This window comes from Pygoscelis adeliae, unplaced genomic scaffold (genome assembly GCF_000699105.1).
Source record: "Pygoscelis adeliae isolate BGI_AS28 unplaced genomic scaffold, ASM69910v1 Scaffold567, whole genome shotgun sequence".
Lineage (NCBI taxonomy): Eukaryota > Metazoa > Chordata > Aves > Sphenisciformes > Spheniscidae > Pygoscelis > Pygoscelis adeliae.
In genome coordinates this window covers 208,316-228,654 of record NW_008825081.1, presented here as the reverse complement: position 1 = coordinate 228,654, position 20,339 = coordinate 208,316, and the positions used below count along the sequence as shown (strand labels likewise).

At 40.4% G+C, this 20,339-nt stretch overlaps 1 protein-coding gene across 1 annotated transcript in view; it reads right to left on the bottom strand.

Annotated features, from left to right (window-relative positions):
• The window catches only part of DYM (dymeclin), a 215,601-nt gene that overhangs the window by 139,283 nt on the left and 55,979 nt on the right, over positions 1-20,339 (bottom strand). The window contains exon 9 of the mRNA XM_009326968.1: positions 80-262. Within this exon, the coding sequence (XP_009325243.1) occupies positions 80-262 (183 nt within the window). The remainder of the gene's footprint in view (positions 1-79; positions 263-20,339) is intronic.

Here is a 20,339-nt window from a genome sequence, read left to right as displayed (position 1 = left end):
AGAGAACGTCGAAGTAGTCGCAGCAACTTAACACTTCATCTTCATCAGTTCACACTCAGAAGTAAGAACAGATACAAACCTTGTGTGTTCTTGAAGGACATAATAGCTTGCCTGTAGGGATTCGGTGTATCTGGAGCATTGGTCAGATTAGCCAGGACCAGCAGAAGCAGTAGACTCTGGTTAGCTAGCGGGGAGCACTGCTCGAGCTGCGGCGTTGGTTTACTCCCCACCCCACCTAGCGTGAAGACTGTCCACAGGCCAGCTAGAGAGGAAAGACAAAAAAATATTACGTTTGTTCCCGTTTTCATGAACAAAGCTCCTTTAGAGGAAAAGATAGCATCTGACGCACCGGTAGAGAGAAGAGGGAAGAACAATTCACCCCCGTACAATGAAGTGATAGGTCTGGCTACTTATTTCTCAAAACGAAAATTTCAGGAGTAACACCGCAGTGGGCACGGAGAGGTGGGAATTGAAAGATTACTGGAAATTCCAGAAAACTAAGTCAAAGGAATATATGAAAAGGAAATTAGAGGAGGTGAAACAAAAGCGTATGTTTGAAGGGGAGAACCTTAAACGCAAAGCAGATACCAGCTGAAGGATTCATGTAGCAATCCTGATAATGCTAACATAATAAGAGAGAAAAAGGAGCTTGTATGTTGCCCTTTTAATAAAACCAACTTGGTCCATCGTGCAGCATTTTTCTCATGTATTTTATTTTTAATAAACTCAGCATATTTTAGGCAAAACACAGTAACAAAAACTAATGCTGCTTCAGCTAGAACCTCCAGATTGAGAGTCCTGTAGAGATCACCATCATTGCTCGTTATTGTGGGTAGACAACATAACAGCAAATAATAAACTTCCTTAAAAAAAAGACAGGATCAACAGCAATTTAAATTTAAATTTTAAGGTATTATTAAACTCAGCCTCATGTTTTTGTATCCCTACAGAAGATGAAACAACTTGAAAAAGCACTCCAGTTGGAAGTACTTACACTGCTCTGAAATTCCTTTTTAAGAGATTGCATATGAGGTGTAAAGGTATGGAAGTACAAACTGTTTACAATAATTTGAAGTTAAAAGTCTAGTAAAAAGGAAATAAAGGCTTGAAGTGACAAATCACTATTGATACTGTCAAAAAACCAGACTGATTCCTCTCGGGGTAAGCAAGTTTTTCTTGTCTCACAACTGCCTCGAAAATACACGTGTAACAAAGCACCAAAACTTCATTCATGTTAGACCCGCAAAAACTTAGTAGGCACAAAAATGGAAATAGCTCACCATTCCACACCAACTCTCAGTTCTTTGCTCATGAACTACTATAAGAATGCACGTTAGCATACCCTCCTTTATCTAGGGATATATATATATATATATAGTGCATATACAGCTCCAGTATTAAGGCATAAAGTATAAAGCCAGTATAAAGCACCTGAAGGCTGCTCATTAAAACTCTCATTATCATATTGTTTAAACTTTGATGTTTGAGCCCGAAATGCAGAGTCATTTTCATACTTAATCCTTACAGCATTAAAAAAAATTAACTCCAACACTAAACTCCTGCGTTTGAAATTCCTGTGCCTAATTACAGCAGTGTAGGTGAACCAAGCTGACCAGCTACGTGCCCAAATACCGATTAACAGGAGACTGGAAAGGAAAAGGGGCAGCAGGGGAGGATTAGAGGACTCCCCTCAGCCGTCTCCAGCAAGTCCATAAATCCGTATTTCCCTGCCAGCACTCATGAGGCTGTATTACGCTGGGGAAAAAAGAAAAGCGCCAAAGCTGAAGCAGAGATGCTGCAGGCTCAGCATTACCGGGGAAAATGTCAGGGGAAAGGATAAAACTTGCCCCCCCCCCTCCATGGCTATGGTGACACGTGGCAACTTCAGTGTCACTGGGCCTCTACCTTTATCACATCTGGACTCCTGATACATTCCCAGGTGATAAGCAGCAGCCCCTCCCAATCACGCTGGATTGTATTCGTCCCCAAATGCCCGGTTAGCACTTAATTCTTTTAAGCGTACCTTGAAATTTTATGGCAGAGACCGAGCATCTCATCAAATTATTCATTTAATCAGTCAAGGTCTTGAATTACACAGCGTAACTAAGAAACAATCTCAACTTTATGAAGACCCCAAAATGCTTATTTCCTTTTTTATTAATGCCTAAATTAAAAATTAATTATAACACACTTTCTTAAAGGAGACAGAAAAATTAAGAAAGTTTAGTTTTCAATCTTCTAGTCTGCAAGATTCAAGGTGCTCAGGAGAAAAACCTGTAAGTCATTTGAATGCAAAACGTAAGTACAGTATAACCAATTAAAAGAATCTGAAGCACTCTCAGCCCTACAAAATTTCAAACCAGCCAAAGAGTATTTTTCTTCAAACGTAATTATATAGTCAGATTTTGTAATAAACCAACGCTCCCTTCATCGACACAATTGCAAGGCAATTACTGCCATGTCAAAGGCAAGGGAACTAATGCCATTCAGTGTTAAGCAGCTGGAAGGAGTTCTTATAATAAAAAGCACTATAATTACAGCCTTCTTAGCAAAAATTTCATGTTACACTAATAATCCTTTATCACCGTGTTTTTGATCCGCTGTCCTTAAATCAGAACGAAGCTGAATAAAAACGCTGACCATGAAGTTAGCTTTTAAACTCACGTGAGTTATTCAGAGAGGTAACATGCAAAGAAATTCTTTAAAAAAAAAACTGAAATAATTACATAGTCATCATAATTTGTTAAATGAATTCGAATTCAGCACATTTCCTCTCCTAAAGTAAAAGTTTAGCGTAGCTCTCAGCTCAGCCAGCAGTTTTAATTTTCCACCACCCCACCCTTCTGTGGCTGGCATCTGCCATTACTACACCTTTCCTCACGGTTAGGAAAAGAGGGATACGGCCAAAGTACTGGCGAGTATGCTGAATCTTCCACCAGGGAGAATGAGGTAATTACGTCCAAGAGAAATCTGCACATTGATGTACGACCCAAGTAACCTCCTGAAGTTGTCTCTCTTGTTGGCAAGTGTATTCCTCCAGAACAACGATCCCATGCTAATGGGTTCATAATATTCCTTTCCCTTCCAAAATGCAATGTCAAATTAGGTGCTAAGTACTGGTTGGTGCTCCCAATGTGCTCAAGTTAAGAGACATTTCTAAGGAAAATATCGTTTCTGATCATCAACAGCAGATGAAAGTGCCAAATAGATAAAAGGCTTAGGAGGACAGAGAGATAGGTGGTCAGTGTTTCTAGTTGTTTTCCATGTGTTCACAATATTTGCAATATCGCATTGCTGCATCTGGCTTTACATTTACGTATATTTCAAAATTATTAAGGAATATTTATCGTTTTTAGCAAGAGAAAGAAAACTAAAGTAATGCTGCAACCCCTTAGAAGCTCTCCCCACCATCTTCTTTTCAGATCTAAAGTTACAGTTAACAGAAAACTAAATATACAAAGAATATACACCGATACAAAAAAAAGTGCCCAGATTCACACTTCAGATTCGGCTTCACTGGAACGTTACGGAGAAACAGAATACAAGGAAGGAAATCTCATGTTTAAAATTCCCGTTTAAGCCAATAGCGTAGCCTTAGGTAGCTGTAACTGTACTAGTGCTGGCTGGCATCATTAAAAGCACGGAATAAAATTTGCCTAGACACTTTAACATATAGCGCTTGGATTCCTTTCACATTTAAATTTCACTTTAAATTTCATTTACTCCTATTCTCTCGTCATTTTGGTATATATCCCAAGGGAAATGCAAATTACAGAAGTTTTCTTAAAGCTTTCTGTATCTCTGGACAGTGGCAACGATGAGCTACAGTTCTCAAAACTAAACAACTGAACTGTGGAAAGGATGAAGGGGGCGGATTGCCTGCAATAGCATCACGACCCAAAGTGCTTCTGAAGCTCTATGAACTCTTGAAAAAGCTCTACGTTACCAAATACTACCTTTTCGGGGCTAATTATGAGCGATGAAGTTAATAATCCTTAACCCTAAAACAGTCTCTTCAATGTTTATGTATTTGGATCACTTATGCCATCCATAGAATTCACTGTTTTCTGCAAAATACTTGTAATCTCTTTTTAATTGCAATTCTTTAATATAACTTTATTTCTTGACTCAACTCCACACGGACCCGCATTACTAGAGTTTTTGTTGTTTCGAGAAACATTAAACTTTCGCCAATTATTTCTGGCAAATACACAGACACTTTGAGAAGGAACAGACTGCTTTTACCTTTAACACAGAATGAGCAGATCCATTTCTTCCTTCTCTTCCACAAAATCACCAATCGCAGCTTCTTCTTCCCCCTATTCATACAATTCTATGCAATGCACAGCAAGGAAAGCGGGTCCTGCTTAAGAGCAAGGTATGGTTTTTTTGCAGTAGAGAATCTGAGGTCTTCCGTAAGATGGCTAGAAACACTGTTCATAGCCATGAAAACAAACCCAGGGTTTTAATCTAGTTTGACAGCGTGGAACAACACTTAATGGCAAAGTGAAGTTATGACACATTCATCAAAAAAGAACTTTCTTTCCCCAGACTGTTATTTAATGTAAACACAATTCTGCAGAACTCTCAGCTCTGGTCTCCGTTGCACCACAAGAAGATACAAAGAAGGTTCATGTTTGTACCTACCTGGAGAAAAGTTTAAATGCACTTATTTATAGTTTCATGGGATGAAGGAAAATTTTAAGAGCTTGATTTTAAAGACACCTTAAAACCAAAAGACAGGTACGAGCGCAGAGGGTACTTTAAAAATTTACTCATTACAAAGCATCGAAATTTCTAGCCAACTGAACTTCTAGCACTGCATACCATTATTTCAAGTTAGTATATCAACAAACTGTGAGCTATAATTGACTTGTGAGCTTTCTCGGGGTATTTATTAAACTAGTCGTAATTCTTCCACAAAACACGTCTTATTCACTTTCCAACCTTCAGCGTAAAGGCTTGGAAGATAAACCCTCTGAGCTGTCTCCCTGGAAAGAGCATTAAATTAACACAGAGGAAATGGGTGTTACTTATTTCAAAGTATCTTTCTAGAAAAAGCAGAATTTTATTTATTTTTTATTTAACAGCAAAATGCAATCATCTTAATAATCGAACTTCATCAATGTCCTGGTTGAGGGGGATGGGTGAGAATAGCCAATGGTTTGATTTGCATGATGTTAATTGCTATATAATACCGTATGTCATCACTACTATGGTAGCTATATGCCATATCAACGGTATTACAGTAAGAATCACCCAAATTAATGAAGAACGAACTTTGAGGAAACCGAGCGAAGTGCAGCAATGACAGAACCAGACAAGTGCAGCGCTGATGGAACCAGAACTGGCTTCAGCCTGCAACAGTCCAACACCACACACCATCTCTCCTGCCCTGAAGGACTGTTACAACAGATGGAGCCCAAAGTCATGGACTAAATGAACTCAACAGACATTTTAGAGGGATGGCCCATAGACTAAGGGAATGATATCTGCGTGTATATATCAAAAGACAGGAAAGGCAGCAGTGATTAATTGGGATGTATTGGAAAGTGTGGGGACCTGGGCATGACACAAATGGTATAAAATAAGGGGTTGATATTGTCCTGGTTTCGGCTGGGATAGAGTTAATTTTCTTCCTAGTAGCTGGTACAGTGCTGTGTTTTGGATTTAGCATGAGAAGAATGTTGATAACACACTGATGTTTTAGTTGTTGCTGAGCAGTGCTTACACTAAGTCAAGGATATTTTGGCTTCTCATACTGCCCCGCCAGCAAGAAGGCTGGAGATGCACAAGCAGCTGGGAGGGGACACAGCCAGGACAGCTGACCCAAACTGGCCAAAGGGATATGCCATACCATATGACATCACGCTGAACAAAAAAACCTGCGGGGAGTTGGTGGGGGGGTGCAGCCGCTGCTCAGCAACTGGCTGGGCATCGGTCAGCAGGTGGTAAGCAACTGCATTGTGCATCACTTGGTTTCTCTATTCTTTTATCATTATTATTACTTTCCCTCCCTTTTCTGTCCTATTAAGTTGTCTTTATCTCAACCCCCGAGTTTTACTTTTTTTCCCCATTCTCTCCCCCATCCCACCCGGGGAGGGAGCAAGCGAGGGGCTGGGTGGTGCTTAGTTGCCGGCTGGGGTTAAACCACGACAATCAAGTTTTCCTTTGAAGGGCCTATCCTTCATTAAGTTTAAACATAGGCATTAAATTTCAATTAATGCTAGCATAGTCTTTCTGAGTATGCTCATTTCTCTCATCACTGGAACTTGGTAACAGAGCAGATCCTTTCCTCGTTCCCCCATACACACAACCCAAGTCCTGTCATACTTCATTAGCATCCTGCCAATGACTTTTATTGGTTTTGAAAGTATTTTGCAGAGTGCACCGGACTGAGGTGCAGCCCCAGGCTGCTTTCGAGACTGAAAAGGAAGAAGTAAAGAGTTTTGGTAGACATGAACATCTTCAAAAAGATCTTCTTGATCTCTTCCTGCCATTTTAACATTTCCAAAGTTACAATCCTGCTTCCTTGTTGCAAAAATGGAAAGAACATAAGTAGTCGAGGCTAGAGAAGTCAGTAAAAAAAAGCGTTAAATATCAGAAAGAAAACCCAACCACAAAAAAACCCCATCTTATGTTAACTTATGTTTCAGTAATCTGTTCAAATCAAGTCCTAGCTCCACACCCTGCTTTCCTAGTTATGAAACTTTCAGCATCCAGAAGAGTATTCAATGCTGCAACAACATCTAAGGCAGCAGTAAATATAGATTTTGAAGAACTAAAGCAAAAGTGATTTTCATTCCATCTAATTGATACCATCATGTACTTCCTCCACCAAAAACAGTGAATACCATATTATTCAAAAACATTACAATTACTATTTCATTTTTATCACATTCAAGAAGCAGCCTGGGGAACTTGAGGGTTGGGTTTTTTTACTTAATGCTTATTATGTGTGTCACATTTCTTAAGTCAATTCAATGGTTCTCACATTGTGGTCTGGGGAACACTTTCTGGTGGCCCATGGAGAGCTGGCAGTTCATGCCGTGCTGGCTCTTGTCCTTGTTTCCAGCTGCTACATTGTGTTAGAAGAAAGCTAAAAATACATAAATACTTTCCTACGATTACTTTTCCATGTAAGCAATTTCTCAAGTTGCCACGGGGATGTTATGTGATAATGAATGGGGGAGGAAAAAGTGGTCCATGGAATCATAAATGGCAGAGGCTGGATCAGTGAGGCAACTGCTATATCAAGATGCAGTTCACAATGTCTCAAGTCAAAGTCATTTTATACTTTGTAAGCACGTCCTTAACATCTCGGGTCTTTATTTAAGCAACTTAACACTGCTAATTGCGAGGAGCACCGGGTATACACTTGCTTAAAAGACTATAAAAACAGCAGCTACATTAATTTTAGGAAAGTCCCATTGCAAGTTTTTGGAAGATTCTTTACGGCAAGAAACTACAGCAAAGCTGAAATATAGGAAATATGGAATAAGTTTTATGTGGTTAATGAACTTGCATGAGAGGTATTACATCCTCAAGCAACGTTAAACTCATAAGGAGCGTGAACACACTAACGTATACACTAACTACAACCTCTGATTGAAAAAGCAGATCTGATTACACTGTAGATTTTTTAGGTAGGGAAATTGTAAAACTCAAGTGTAAATATTGCAGTAACTTTTGCAGCTGACACAAGTTCTTATAAACAACAGATTTTTGCAACATTGTATCTGACACGGTAATACAAATGACAAAAGTAACACTTTTCAATTTTCAGCAATATTTTTCATGGTCTCCACTGCCTGGCATTAGACTAACAGAATTAACCCAAGCTAGCTCGCAACAAAGACGGACAGACGTTTTAAAAACAACTACAAACGAATAGTTTCTGGGCGACACACAGTCTGGCAAAATAAGTTCACATTTTAAATACTGGTAGGCTAGCTGGTTTCTAAGTCATCAGCAGGCTGCAGCAACAATTCACACGTGGGAGATACTAAATTTAAAAGCTTGTGTGCAGTGCTGTAAGCATTATGAGACGATGGCTATATACCAGTCCATCTTGACTCCATTTACTGTTTGGAATACAGGAATGGTAAAAGAATTTATATCAGAGTAAATGCACGATCAGTTGAAACGGCACATCTAGGCGTAAAATTCCATCAAGCTACCACTTAGTCCTAGATCCAAAGAGTTGTGCGAGGCCAAAGACACATGTGTCTCAACAATTTACATAGTGGGTTGCCATGGGCTTTATTTCTGGTGCTTTATTGTTATACTTTATTTTCGGTATTTAATTCCTAAATACTACAGAAAAGTGACTGCATTTCTATAGAAAGATTAAAAGCATGTTTTAGATGACATTTTTAAGATGTATTTAAAAACCATCCTGGAAGACATGTTTTAAAACCAAGTTTTTTTCTCCTCATCAGTGTAACAGAACCACTAAGACTGGCTCATTGAAAAATATGACTGAGTACGACTTACTTGTTTGAGGTTTTTCACACCTAATAATACCATTCTAAAGGAGACAAGTATTTCATGCCGCTTGCCAAGAACAGCAGAAGATAGTCCTTTCTGTGAAGCAGAGCTCTGCAACACAAATTCTGCTGCCTGCCCCGCTCCTGATCACAGCCTCTCCAGGAACAGCCCAGTTCGTGTGTGTGTGTACCTGTATTTTTAAAATGCACCCCAGGCACCTGATTTTTGCCCGTCCCCACGGCTCCCGGCAATGTCGCAGCAGAACGGGAAAGCTGCGGGGAACAGTTGAGCTATAGGAGCCACCGGGAAAAAAAAACAGACAGCCCAGCAAATCTCCAAATAAACTCTCCGAAAGCCGCAGCACCGAGAAGCACCGACGTGTCCGAGGAGGCCGGGGCCGTGATGTCATTAACACATTCTGGAAGCAGTTTTTCAGGAAATGAATCATGGAAGCAAGTGAAATGCGACGACCTATTAGGTAACTGTGTTCATCCCCTACCCATGCAACAGTGCTCCCTCCAGTACATTTTGTTATTCTATCCGCTCTAATTTTTAAGGGACTAGTAATGGAGCTTGAACCACATCCTTTGGGAAGAGTGTTCCGTAATCTAATAAACCTCAATGTTAAGATTTTTTCCCCTAATATTCAGCCTAAGCATTACTTTGTTCAACTTCACCTACTTATTCCTATAAGTGGTTCTATGTAATACCATAAAACATTTCTTCCCCAGTTCAGTGTTTACAGCCTTTAAATAAAAGGCACAGTCACGTCTCCTTTGTTGCCTAGCCAAATTATATACATGGATTTTTCTTTCCTTTCTTTGAAATCCTTTTCCACTTTGCTTCCTGCGATTAATCCCAGCCCCAACACTTTGCGTGACCTCGCGAACGTTACTGCACTGAAAAAGGTCACAAATACTAAACTGCACAGATTTAATATAATAAACAAGCATATTCCTCAATTCACTGCAAAAATAGCGTCTATTTCATTTTAAGCTATTTATCCTCTTTTTATCTCTAGATCTCAGGAGTTCTCTTACTGTGACATCTAAAGTGATATAGGCTGTTTTCAGGGCAGGGCAGGAGCCCCATCCCTGCCCTTAGATTGCCTAACTCTTTTTTGGTTTGAACTTCAAAACAAGGAGGAGACCACCTTTTCCCAGGAGTTCGAAGCTCAGTTACCGAGCTGCATTCCCATCAAGCTTTTGACACCACGGCTGTATCAGGAACATATAAAGACACCGAAAACCCCCCTATTGCATCTGAAAAACTACAGAAACATTTATAAACAAAGTCAACGCCTTTAAACTGTCTCAATGAAGTTATACACTTAAGGTTTCCAGACGGGGTCTACTTCTCTTCCTTGCACACAGACGCTGAAGGACGGGATAGGTTTGTTATCTGGAAACCTCTGAAGACATTTTTGATATCTGTAACACGAATCCGAGTAGACGACATAGCTGGTGACAGACACCTTGAAGAATTAAGTAAAGCAAATTACATACCACATTCCTGAATCCAAAGGCTATAAAGTTGCCAAGCAAAGCTGGAAATAACTCTAATAAACCATTAATTCACTGCAAGAAATATATTTAAAAGAAAAACCTATAGAAAGGGAACATCTTAAACAAGGAAGGGAATCTTCACATTTTTATTAGCTCCACTCCTGGCCCGTTGCTGGAAACATCTATTTCAACTCCTCTGGACATAAATGATACAATTTCTGAGACGGAACGATATTTCTGCTGCAGTTTTGAAGACTGTCTAGTATAACCGAAGCTGCAAATGCGACCACAATTTAAAAAAATAAAATAACATAAAGGTTTTATGGTATTATATAAGAACACAATACCACAGTATTATGACTATTTGAAATCTGGGAAACTAAGTGCAAGCTAGAAAAGAAGAGGGTGAGAGGGAGGAAAACGTATGAGAAATGTGGGAAAAACAGCAATCCACCCAGTGTTGGATTCAATTTTACAACAACTGTCTGACTCAATCAGCTATCAGCCTCGGAACAGCAAACCTCAAGCCAACAACAAACTCACACAGTGGGACATTAAAAAGGAGTTGTTGGGTGTTGGGGTTTTTGGGCTTTTTTTCATTTGGTTTTTTTTTTTTGGGGGGGGGTTTTTTTGGCTGTTTTTTGGTCTTTTTGTTGTTGTTGTTGTTTGGGATTTGGGGGTTTCTTTTAAAATAGAAAACTCCTCTGGCTTTTGCCCAGGATACTGTCCTGGTACTTTATTGTTGTGGTCAGAATGGGAGGGAGCACAGTGAATGTGCATAATCCCACTGACAGTAGGATTTTCAGTAACATTTTTTGTCAACACAACCAGACAAAATTGGGGACAGAAACAAACATGGAAACATGTTCAAAACATATCTTGGCAAAGTGAAAGCAACAGTTATTTGCAGCATTCATTTTGACAGCAAAACGATCAAAGCTAGTCCACTGAAGAAAAACACTACCAGGACCAAACCGATGGCTCAAAGAAACCAGAGGAAGAGGATGGAAAAGACAGAACTTTTAGAAGTTGAGTAGAAAGAAGTAATTTTTCAGAGCATAAGATCACAGGATGATTCAGGCTGGAAGGGACCTCAGGAGGTCTTTGGCCCAACCTCCTGCTCCAAGCAGGGGCAGCTATGGGGTCACACCAGGTTGCTCAGGGCTTCATCCAGCTGAGCCTTGGAAACTTCCCAAGGATGGAGATGGCACAACCTCCCTGGGCAGCCCGCTCCACTGCTCGACTGCCCTCATGGTCCTCACACATAAATATTGCCAAAGGATTCCAGAATCTTATTTTCTTTTCAAACTAATTCTTCATTTATAAAATGGAAAAAGAATTCCCCTTCCAATCCCACACGTTTAAAACAGGATTAAGGGAGAAGGAAGACAAGCAACAAAAACAGCTTTCAGAACTACAAAATAAATTTTTCAAGAAGAAAAATGAGATGATGTGACACCGATATCTGATCTTATAATTTCACATTCATTCCTCCCTCTGCCCTCAACAGATTTAAAGTCAGGTGCACCGGATTGTCGGGGAAATGATTTTAAGATGCGTACATGCTCAAAGAGGAGGTATTCTGAATTAATTAAAGAACACATTTAAACCTAGTGCTGGCACATGCAAACATTTAAAACAAACGAAATACTAGCTTTACTTACCAGTATCGAAGTTACTTTTACTGATACAGAACCAGCAAGTCAAACACTTGTCAGCTGTACTTGCCAGTCACTATTTCTTCTGCAAGGAAGTTGCGAGGTACTTATCAGCCACCTGAGCTACCCCTACCTCTGCGCAAGACATTGTCACACGTATACAGGAGAAGCATGCAACTGTTTTAAGAGTTTATAATAAAGAACAGAAGGAAAAATATAAACCCTGAAAGAAAGGTATAGAGAACAAAACGGATGAAGAAGGTAATTATGTTTAGTATACCATATAATAGTTAAGAATGATTAAGGAATGTATAGTGTAATCCATCAAGGCGAATTTATGATACCGGTCTAGCTACAAACAGCTTGAATATTTAGACAAAGACAGTAGTCAGAGTAACGTGTGGTGGTTCTTGGAAAAAAATCCACAGCGATCCCACTCACGCTACCCTAGACAATAATGCCTATGCAGCCACGTCAACGGTGGGCAGAGAAAGAATTTACTAGGAGAAGTGATCAGTGTTGTAGGTTTGGAGATGGCGTAATGGTAAGACAGTATTCCGAATTTAACAAAACTCTGGAAAGTTAGAAGTGAGAAGTCTTTCAAGGGTCGGGTGTCCAAAAGTGCTCCATGCACCACGTACGGACATTCCCAGGAGAAACCCCCTCCCATTTATGAGCTGCAGACGAGGTTTCAGATCTTCAAGTAACGATCTTGGTAGAACATAAAGTATGAACCATAAGAACAACTGGAGCTGCTGACTGCCAGGCATTTCTGGAAGTCTGATTGCTAGTTACTGGAGAGCTGCAGCCAAAAGTTTTTAAATAGCTCCTAGCATACTGCAGAATACTCTCTGGATTTATCCCCATAACCTTGTCCTCAAATTATTTTTGGTTTACTGTGCACTCAGAGAATTGCAAGTATTTGTTATCACAGTTTACGCACACCTTAATTAACCTCCCTTTGAGAGAGAAGGAAGAGAAACCTTTTATAGCCCACTTAACAGAACAGGGCTGCCAGCATGAATTCCTCTCCATAGCAAAAAGGCCAAATATTACTTTAATGTTTTTTTTAACATAGATAGATACATTTGGGGTTTTATATATGGATCTATAAATGATATTTTATATAATCATAACATTTCTCTATATAAATTATAAAATAGAATCTATTTATATAAATTATCAAATATATTGCATATTATATCAACTATAAACATACAAATAAGGCAGAATCATGAAGTACTCTTTTATAAATACACATTTGTAAATGTGTGTGTTAAGTGCAAATTTTCTCCAAGTACAAGGGCTACTCCTATGGGCAATTTGCCGGTATTCCATGCAAACGGGCTCTGCTGCACTACAAACACAAAGGAAGACCTAACTTAAAAATGTGGTGTTTGGTTACCAAAACAAGCGGTAATAAAAATTTTGTAACACTTTCTCATTCTTCTCCTACTGCAATGGCGATCTGTTCCAATCATGAACCACAAGATACGCGAGCGACGCAGATGTTCACAATTTCGGGCAACTGCAAAGATCATGGTTGTCCATGCTGTGCCTCAGTTCCTTTCTCTTGTTTATGCAGATGATACCAAAACACTCACGGGCATCCGTACTTTCTATGCCTTAGATGATCCTATCATAAATGAGAGCACTCAAATTTTCCTTTTTACCACCAATCTTTATTTCTTGGATGCCACTATTACTTTTAAGTAGTGCTAATCAGGGTATCGATATCAACTAACACTTTTCAAGCAGTATACCCTCAGAAGAACTTCATCCCTACATAGAGGGGGAAGGGGGAAGAAGAAATTCAGACTGCCATTCAGAAGTGACCTGTAATGTTGCTAGACAGGTCAAGGCATCCAACAACTGACTTTTCCAGAGCAGTTAGAGTTTTGTATCACTTAGCAAGTTTAACACACTGCTCCTGTTGACTTGTTGTGACTGCAGGCACTCAATTCAAAACAAACCCGTTTCCTAAGTGAGACGTGAGAACATGAGCGAGTGGCTCCTGGGAAAGTCTCCCTCTAAAACAGTCTGCCTAACGTCCTAAAAAAAAAAATATAAAAAAATAAAATGCAAAGAGGCAAGGGAGAAGTGATTTTTTTTCTGGACTCAGTTGCCTAACACAAGACACTTGATCTTTCTGTTCCCTTACTTGTTGAACGTATGCAGCTCAGTTTCCATGGCAAGTATCGTGACAAAACATATCCCAATTCCATGACAAGACATATCCCTTGTTGGAGGACTTCAGAGCTCATTCTTGCCACCACTCGAGGGGTCAAATCCAGACTTATGTTCAAGTCCAGTATTCAGGAAGCAACAAGGGTCAGCTTTACCGTGGCAAAACCCAGCATCTCTCTATCTGTGTTTAACCAGGCAAGAACTAAGCGATTGCGATGGAGCAGGATGAGGTAAGGGGTGAATTCACTGCCTGAATCGCAACCGGGCTGATTAGCAGACCTGACAGACCTGGCTCTGCGAGGACGCACCTCTCCTCCTGGTCCCAGTTTTCATTATTCCCTCCATCCCATCACTGAATTACATCTCGACCGCTAAACCTCAGCATCTTCCCCAGCCTCTTCATGCCCTTCCTTCTGTTGAAATAAATGCCTGCTTGGCTCCTTTCCCCAGCCGGCTGCACACCGGCCAGATAAAGAACCCAATCCCCTGCTTCTTGTCCCAAACAAAACTAAGAAGGAATAGCTATCACAGAGAAGTCATCACAGATCTGCTGCTTCCCTGCTAGGCCTAACTTTCACTCCTCCAAACTTGTGAAGCACCTGAGCACCGGTACCTGCAGCAGTTCCAACCAGCTTCTCTACCAGAGCCTTCAAGAGAGCGTTTAAAAGCAACTACGTAAAACTCCAAATATAAGTACAGTTGGAAAACTCAGCGCTACGCAATTTGGGAGTGCTCTGGCTGCCACCCATATTCCTGAGAAGACTTGCTCACGCTCCTTGGACCCCGCCACCTCTCCCTGATGCACACATGCAATGGGCATGTCGTTTTTTAATCCACCCCAGCCTGCGCCTATTTTTTGCTCTAAGCCGTTGCATTTTGTAATGCAGTGAGGTAACTTCCTCCTCCACGCTACCCGCTGTACCAAGGAAGAGAAAGTCCCCGAGTGTTAATTCTCCTGCTTGAAACCTGGGCCACCAGCAACTGGATGAAGCAAGTGCAGGGAAAGTTCCCCCCCCTGCACCCTGGAACGGGCTCGCAGACTTCACGAGGGGTGCCGCATCCCAAGCCTCACTGGCACGAGGCTCTGCGGAGCACACTTCACGAAACCTCAACGTTCAGACAATTTTGCTGCCGGTTTCTCAACAAGTTTCTGCTCAACGTATGCAAACAGCAAGTTTCAGGACCCTGTAACTTGGCCAGATTTAGTCAACTTTAAGAGGGATTGCAAATGGCACATCTTTGTCCGTGGTTTCACTCCCCTAAGCCCCCCTTCCCAAATCTCAAGAGCCTGTTCCAAGGCATGAAGGCTCCAAAACTCCTCAGTAAAACAGATGTAAGAATTCAGCATTGGTTAAGTGACATTTTTCCCTAACCTCATTCTCAGAAACAGAAGAACTGTTTTTAATTAAAGCAGTGCCAAAAAAAAAAAATACCCTAAAAAAAATTTCAGCCTAAGGAAGATACTCAGCATGAAGAGTTTATCACAAACAACTGAAGTTTGGGGAAAAAAAACAACCATGAGCGATTGAAAACTGGATTTCACTACAGAAAAGTGCTACATAAGCTTATCTACAGGCATCAATACCAGCTCCAGCCATATCAACATTATTAAAATGGTACTTTTAATGACAAAGCATTGAGAAAAATGGCAGCCCTGAAGAATGAAGTCCTATCCCTAGACCAAGCGTACCACAGGCAAACCAGGGCAAAATTTTTCGTTATCTTGACTAGCAGAAAATGCCGCCTCAGCTGAAAGAATCCGGTCTCCCCCGCTCACTCTTCAGAGCAGGACATAAATTACTGACAATGTTGATGAGCTGTTTTATGTTAGCACCTGCCCTTTGGCTTTGGTCTCTGAACTGAAATCAACTCCAGAGGCATCAGATAGTAACAAGTTTTTGTCACCAGACACCACGGTTGGATTCAAACCAACAAAATGGAGCTGCAATACACGATATCCCAGTTGAAGTCTTCTAACGCATCTAATACCCATTAAGTCGCTTGCCTTTTGGGTAGGTGGCCAGCGTGGAGGGAATGCTGTTGGGAAAGGTTTTGGTGTATCATATTTGCTGACTACAAAAATACAACACTATGGGGGGAGAAAAAGGCTGACTAAGTATTACTAACTCTGCCTGTATATACACACTTTTCTATAAAGAGATATTTTTTCCAGCAAAAATTGATAGTTAACACTGAAATTACACAGAAACATGTGCTAACACTCATCAGCTTCACTATTAAAGACTAAAATTACATATAATGTATTAAGATAGTTTTGGTTCCAAATACTGATTCGCCAGTTGTTATTAACCCACCTTATGGCATGAATTACATAAAGATTTGCATTTATCCCGATATGCGAAGTTACTTTAGAGGCGCTTTATTTTGTCTCTACCATGCACGTTCAGTTCCAAAAATCTTTCATCTTCAGTACCCAAAAATGTTTTACCACAGGGCAAGGGATTCCTTTAGGCTTTTCCTGTTCATAAGGATTTTGCAATAGTGCCAAGCCGTAAAGAATAAAGCGTTTGCTCTCTGGGAGCGCAACTAGGAAATACTGAGAACTACCCGTGACTGCCTCCTCCGCTATCATCTACAGGAGGCCTATGCCCACGCTTGAGGAAGAGAAGTTAGTATAACTTTTTAATATAACCTACAATGCAATTCCCATTCTGTACAAGATGAACCCAGGTGTTAAAAGAGCCAGTTCGAACAGCAGGACTGCCCTCGAGGGTGACACCCAGCACCACTGCCTCCGGGGCTACTCAAAAGTGAGCGTAGAAGTGCTCCAGATTTTCCTGTAGCTTTCTCTTCCGCGGAAACTATTTGGCAAGCCCTACCTAAGCGAGCAAGCCCTACATTGTATACAAGCTCTGTAGGCCTTCAGCATCAGCAGCTGCCGCTTGTGCAAGAGTAATCCTTCTTAGGCTACCTGGTTTTGAGTAGATAATTCCAATACCGTAATATTTTTCATAAAAACATTTCTGCTATCCCCAACATTCACTCCATATTCGCACAAGCATTACTCAGCTAACTTTATACAAAATCACAAATGCTGCCAAGCTGTTTGGTATGTATGCTGTCTCGCAAGCCACAGCACGAGAGCTGACAGCAGGACCCTGCGACCGACCCCTGCCCAGGGCTGGCACCAGCGAGGCTGGCCCACGGCTCCGGGCTGCTTTGGAGCCTGGACACCCAGCCGACCTCCCCTTCCCGGCTCTTCTCCTGCTCAGCCACTCTCTTACCTCCCATAATCACCCTTATTGAGGTCGGTTGATGATATCGTTGCTTTTAACACACAATTTTCAGGCTCCGCGAACTTAAATACTCATATACTAAAATATTCAATGGTATTTGTATCTATCAAAATTATAGTTGACCTGATAGTGTTTCACATTGATTACCTTATTACAGGGCTGCTTCAGGAATACCGACAACACGCTTCTTCATCAGAAGGGTAAAATGGGTATCGATTGCCTACGTCCTAAACTCCACTCAGTGAAACAAAGAATTACGATTAGCAAGACCAGACAAAGAGAGACACGTATATGCTGTATGTACATCTTATAAAATCATCTGAAACTGTGTTAGTTAAGTGGGAATCTTACACAAGTTATCACATGCAAATGGCATGTTTTATTAACCTTGAAGCAAGGCCCAGCAGTTAAATCATGAGGATAAAGATCAGGACACTGGAATTTTATTCCAAGTTGTAATGTCAACTCATTGTATAATTTTAGTCAAGCTGCAAGCATGTTATTTCCTCTATTTCCCCTATCTGTAAAAATGAGAATTTTCTACTTCATAAGGGCATTTACCCCTCGATGCCCTTGGCCTGAACGCGCTGTTTGGTCTTGTTAAGGCACTGGACGATATCCATTTATCATCTCCCCCGAGACCCCAGCTCAGCAAGGTACTTGAGCACAAGGACAATTTCACCGGCTTTACCAAAACTACTCTCATAATTAAAGTTTCCCATGGAGGCAGGGAGTGAAATAATATTTCTGGAAACAATCCTTAGCTTTATAAGCGATTCCTGAATCTGGACCAAAGAACAATTATTAACGAGTAGTGAACTACCCAGCTTCCCAATTACTGCTTCGGGAAATAAAAACAACGCTGGGGTGGTGCAAGTCAGGGACGGGACCGTCGGCTGCTGCTGCAGAGAGAAATCCCGAGCTAGCATCCCAGTCGCCTAAGAGATCTCTGACTCGCTGAAGAGAGTCAGAATGGATTATATATACATTGGAATAGATTATATATTCATTGGGTATATATACATAGACATATATACATACAATTATATAAATATATAGCTATAATACATAAATCTACAGAAAGAGGGATCATTTGTTGACAGATATTCTGAGAATGCCAGTCGCTGAGAGAAGCAGTTCCACAAATATAAGCTATTGAGGCTCAATTCAGAAGAGAGTTACATGGATAAACCTGAAGCCAGAATTAAAATTATGCAAGCCAAACCCATTTTTTCTAGCCATATTTTTATATTATCTACGTTTTATATGTCTACATTTATTTCAATATGTTTACATATATTTTACATTTATATAACATTCTCTTTGTTTATATTTATGTAACAAGTTATTCTGATATAAAATTTATGCATATTTTAATTTTTATCTCCCTAGGTATTTTGATACCTACAAGATATATCTATATGTATATATACACGCTGAATAAATATTTATATAGTATACTAGGTCATGTGTATTCTTATATTATAAAAATGTATTTATGTTTATATATTTTATATATAGTTACTATATTTTATTTATATTATATAGTTTTTCTATTATACAAATACACACACACAAAACTAGAGGGTATCAAACAACCATCAACCGCTGTGGTGCCTACAAACATCCCCCATTCTTGGCGGAATTACTTTGACCTAGACTTTCCTTCCAGAGTAAACTCTGCTAAAGCCTCCCGCAATTCTGCTTACCCTCCTCTTTCAGACAAGGAAAATCTTTGCTCAAGGTCACGATCTGATTTTCTTCCTAAAAACCAAACCCCTCACCAACCTCCCACATCGGTATTAGCACAAGCATTCTTAATTGAAGTCCGTTAACTATAAAACGTTCAGAGGATCCCTCCAGTTTCCAAGTATCTTATCAAAGTGGAATCAATTTTGCTAGTTAGCAAGTTCAGCGTTGACAGAGCATTCACCCAAAAGATTAAGGAACAGGTAAGAAAACAGGCTCAGCTTATGAATTGCTTGTAGATGGCAGTAAGACAACTTAAAGTCACAGCATTAAGGGCTCAGAGAGGATGTATACCAGATATTAGAGGCCCCTAACAGAACAAAAAAGCACCGTGACTCAACTGCAGAGGAAAGAGACTATTAAATGTAAAAAGATTAAGTCTTTTCCAAATCAGGAAAGAAAAAGGTACATAAGCTTTGGCAAGTTCAATGCTAAACCATATCGAGTCAAGCCAAAAATAACTTAGGAACAGCTTGCTAAAGGTATAAAAATTAACAGTAAAAGCTTTTTCGAACAATCTGAAGTAGACAGCTCCTCAGAGAGGCCAAAAAGCGATGGAGGCGCTAAGGGAGCGCTCCGAGAAGGTCAGGCTCTAGTAGATGAGCTAAATGAAGGATGTTGGATGCATTTTCCAGCATGCTCTGGATACACCATCAGCAGATCTGATGCAAGACCAGTGGAAGGAGCAACTGCTGTGGTATCCCCGCTCAGCCTCTTTCAGCAACAGGTCATCTTCAATCAGATTAAGGCTCAACAGGAGGCTGCCTTTGGAGAAATAGTCTTCAGATGAAGGGTCAGGAGAAGATTTAGGAAGAAATTTAGAATAGCCACAAATCATCAAGACCAGAGTGGTCATCCGGTAGTGCTCAAGTAACTCTACTATAGAATCCCCAAACAGAATGAGTCTGTTAATAGAGAAGCATACGCTGGTAACTGCAACAACAATCCATGAAGAGCTCCTTTGGATGCAGGAGACGACATCTCCGTACCCTCACTGTAGGCAACGTATAAGCAGAGCAGGGACTACAAGCAGGACACACATGGATAAATGATGATTTTTAGAGAAGATTCAAATCAGGCTCTTACACAGGTAAGTCATACCTATTACAAAAGCTGCACTGACCCTTTCCATTTGCTTAACATTTATCCGTATGTTCATCTCGCAGAGCTTTCAAAACTTTTTGAAGGAGTCAACGAACAGGAGTAAGAGCAATCTAGTTGATACAGAGTGCATGTCAACAGGATTTTTAATACGGCTTCCACCAAAACCAGCAGCCCCTTCCCTTTGCACGTTTCTTCACACTTTCTGTACCCTTCTAAAAAAACAAAACAAAACACAAAACCCAAACAATATTTGTGCAGCCACACAGGAAAGTACATTTCTTTAGCCAAGCTGAGGGGAAGGACCATTTTCAGCTAGCTCAATTCTCTGCCACAGCTCACCATGTGGCCCCACAAATGCAAATATGAGCAAAAAACGGAGAGGCAGAAAG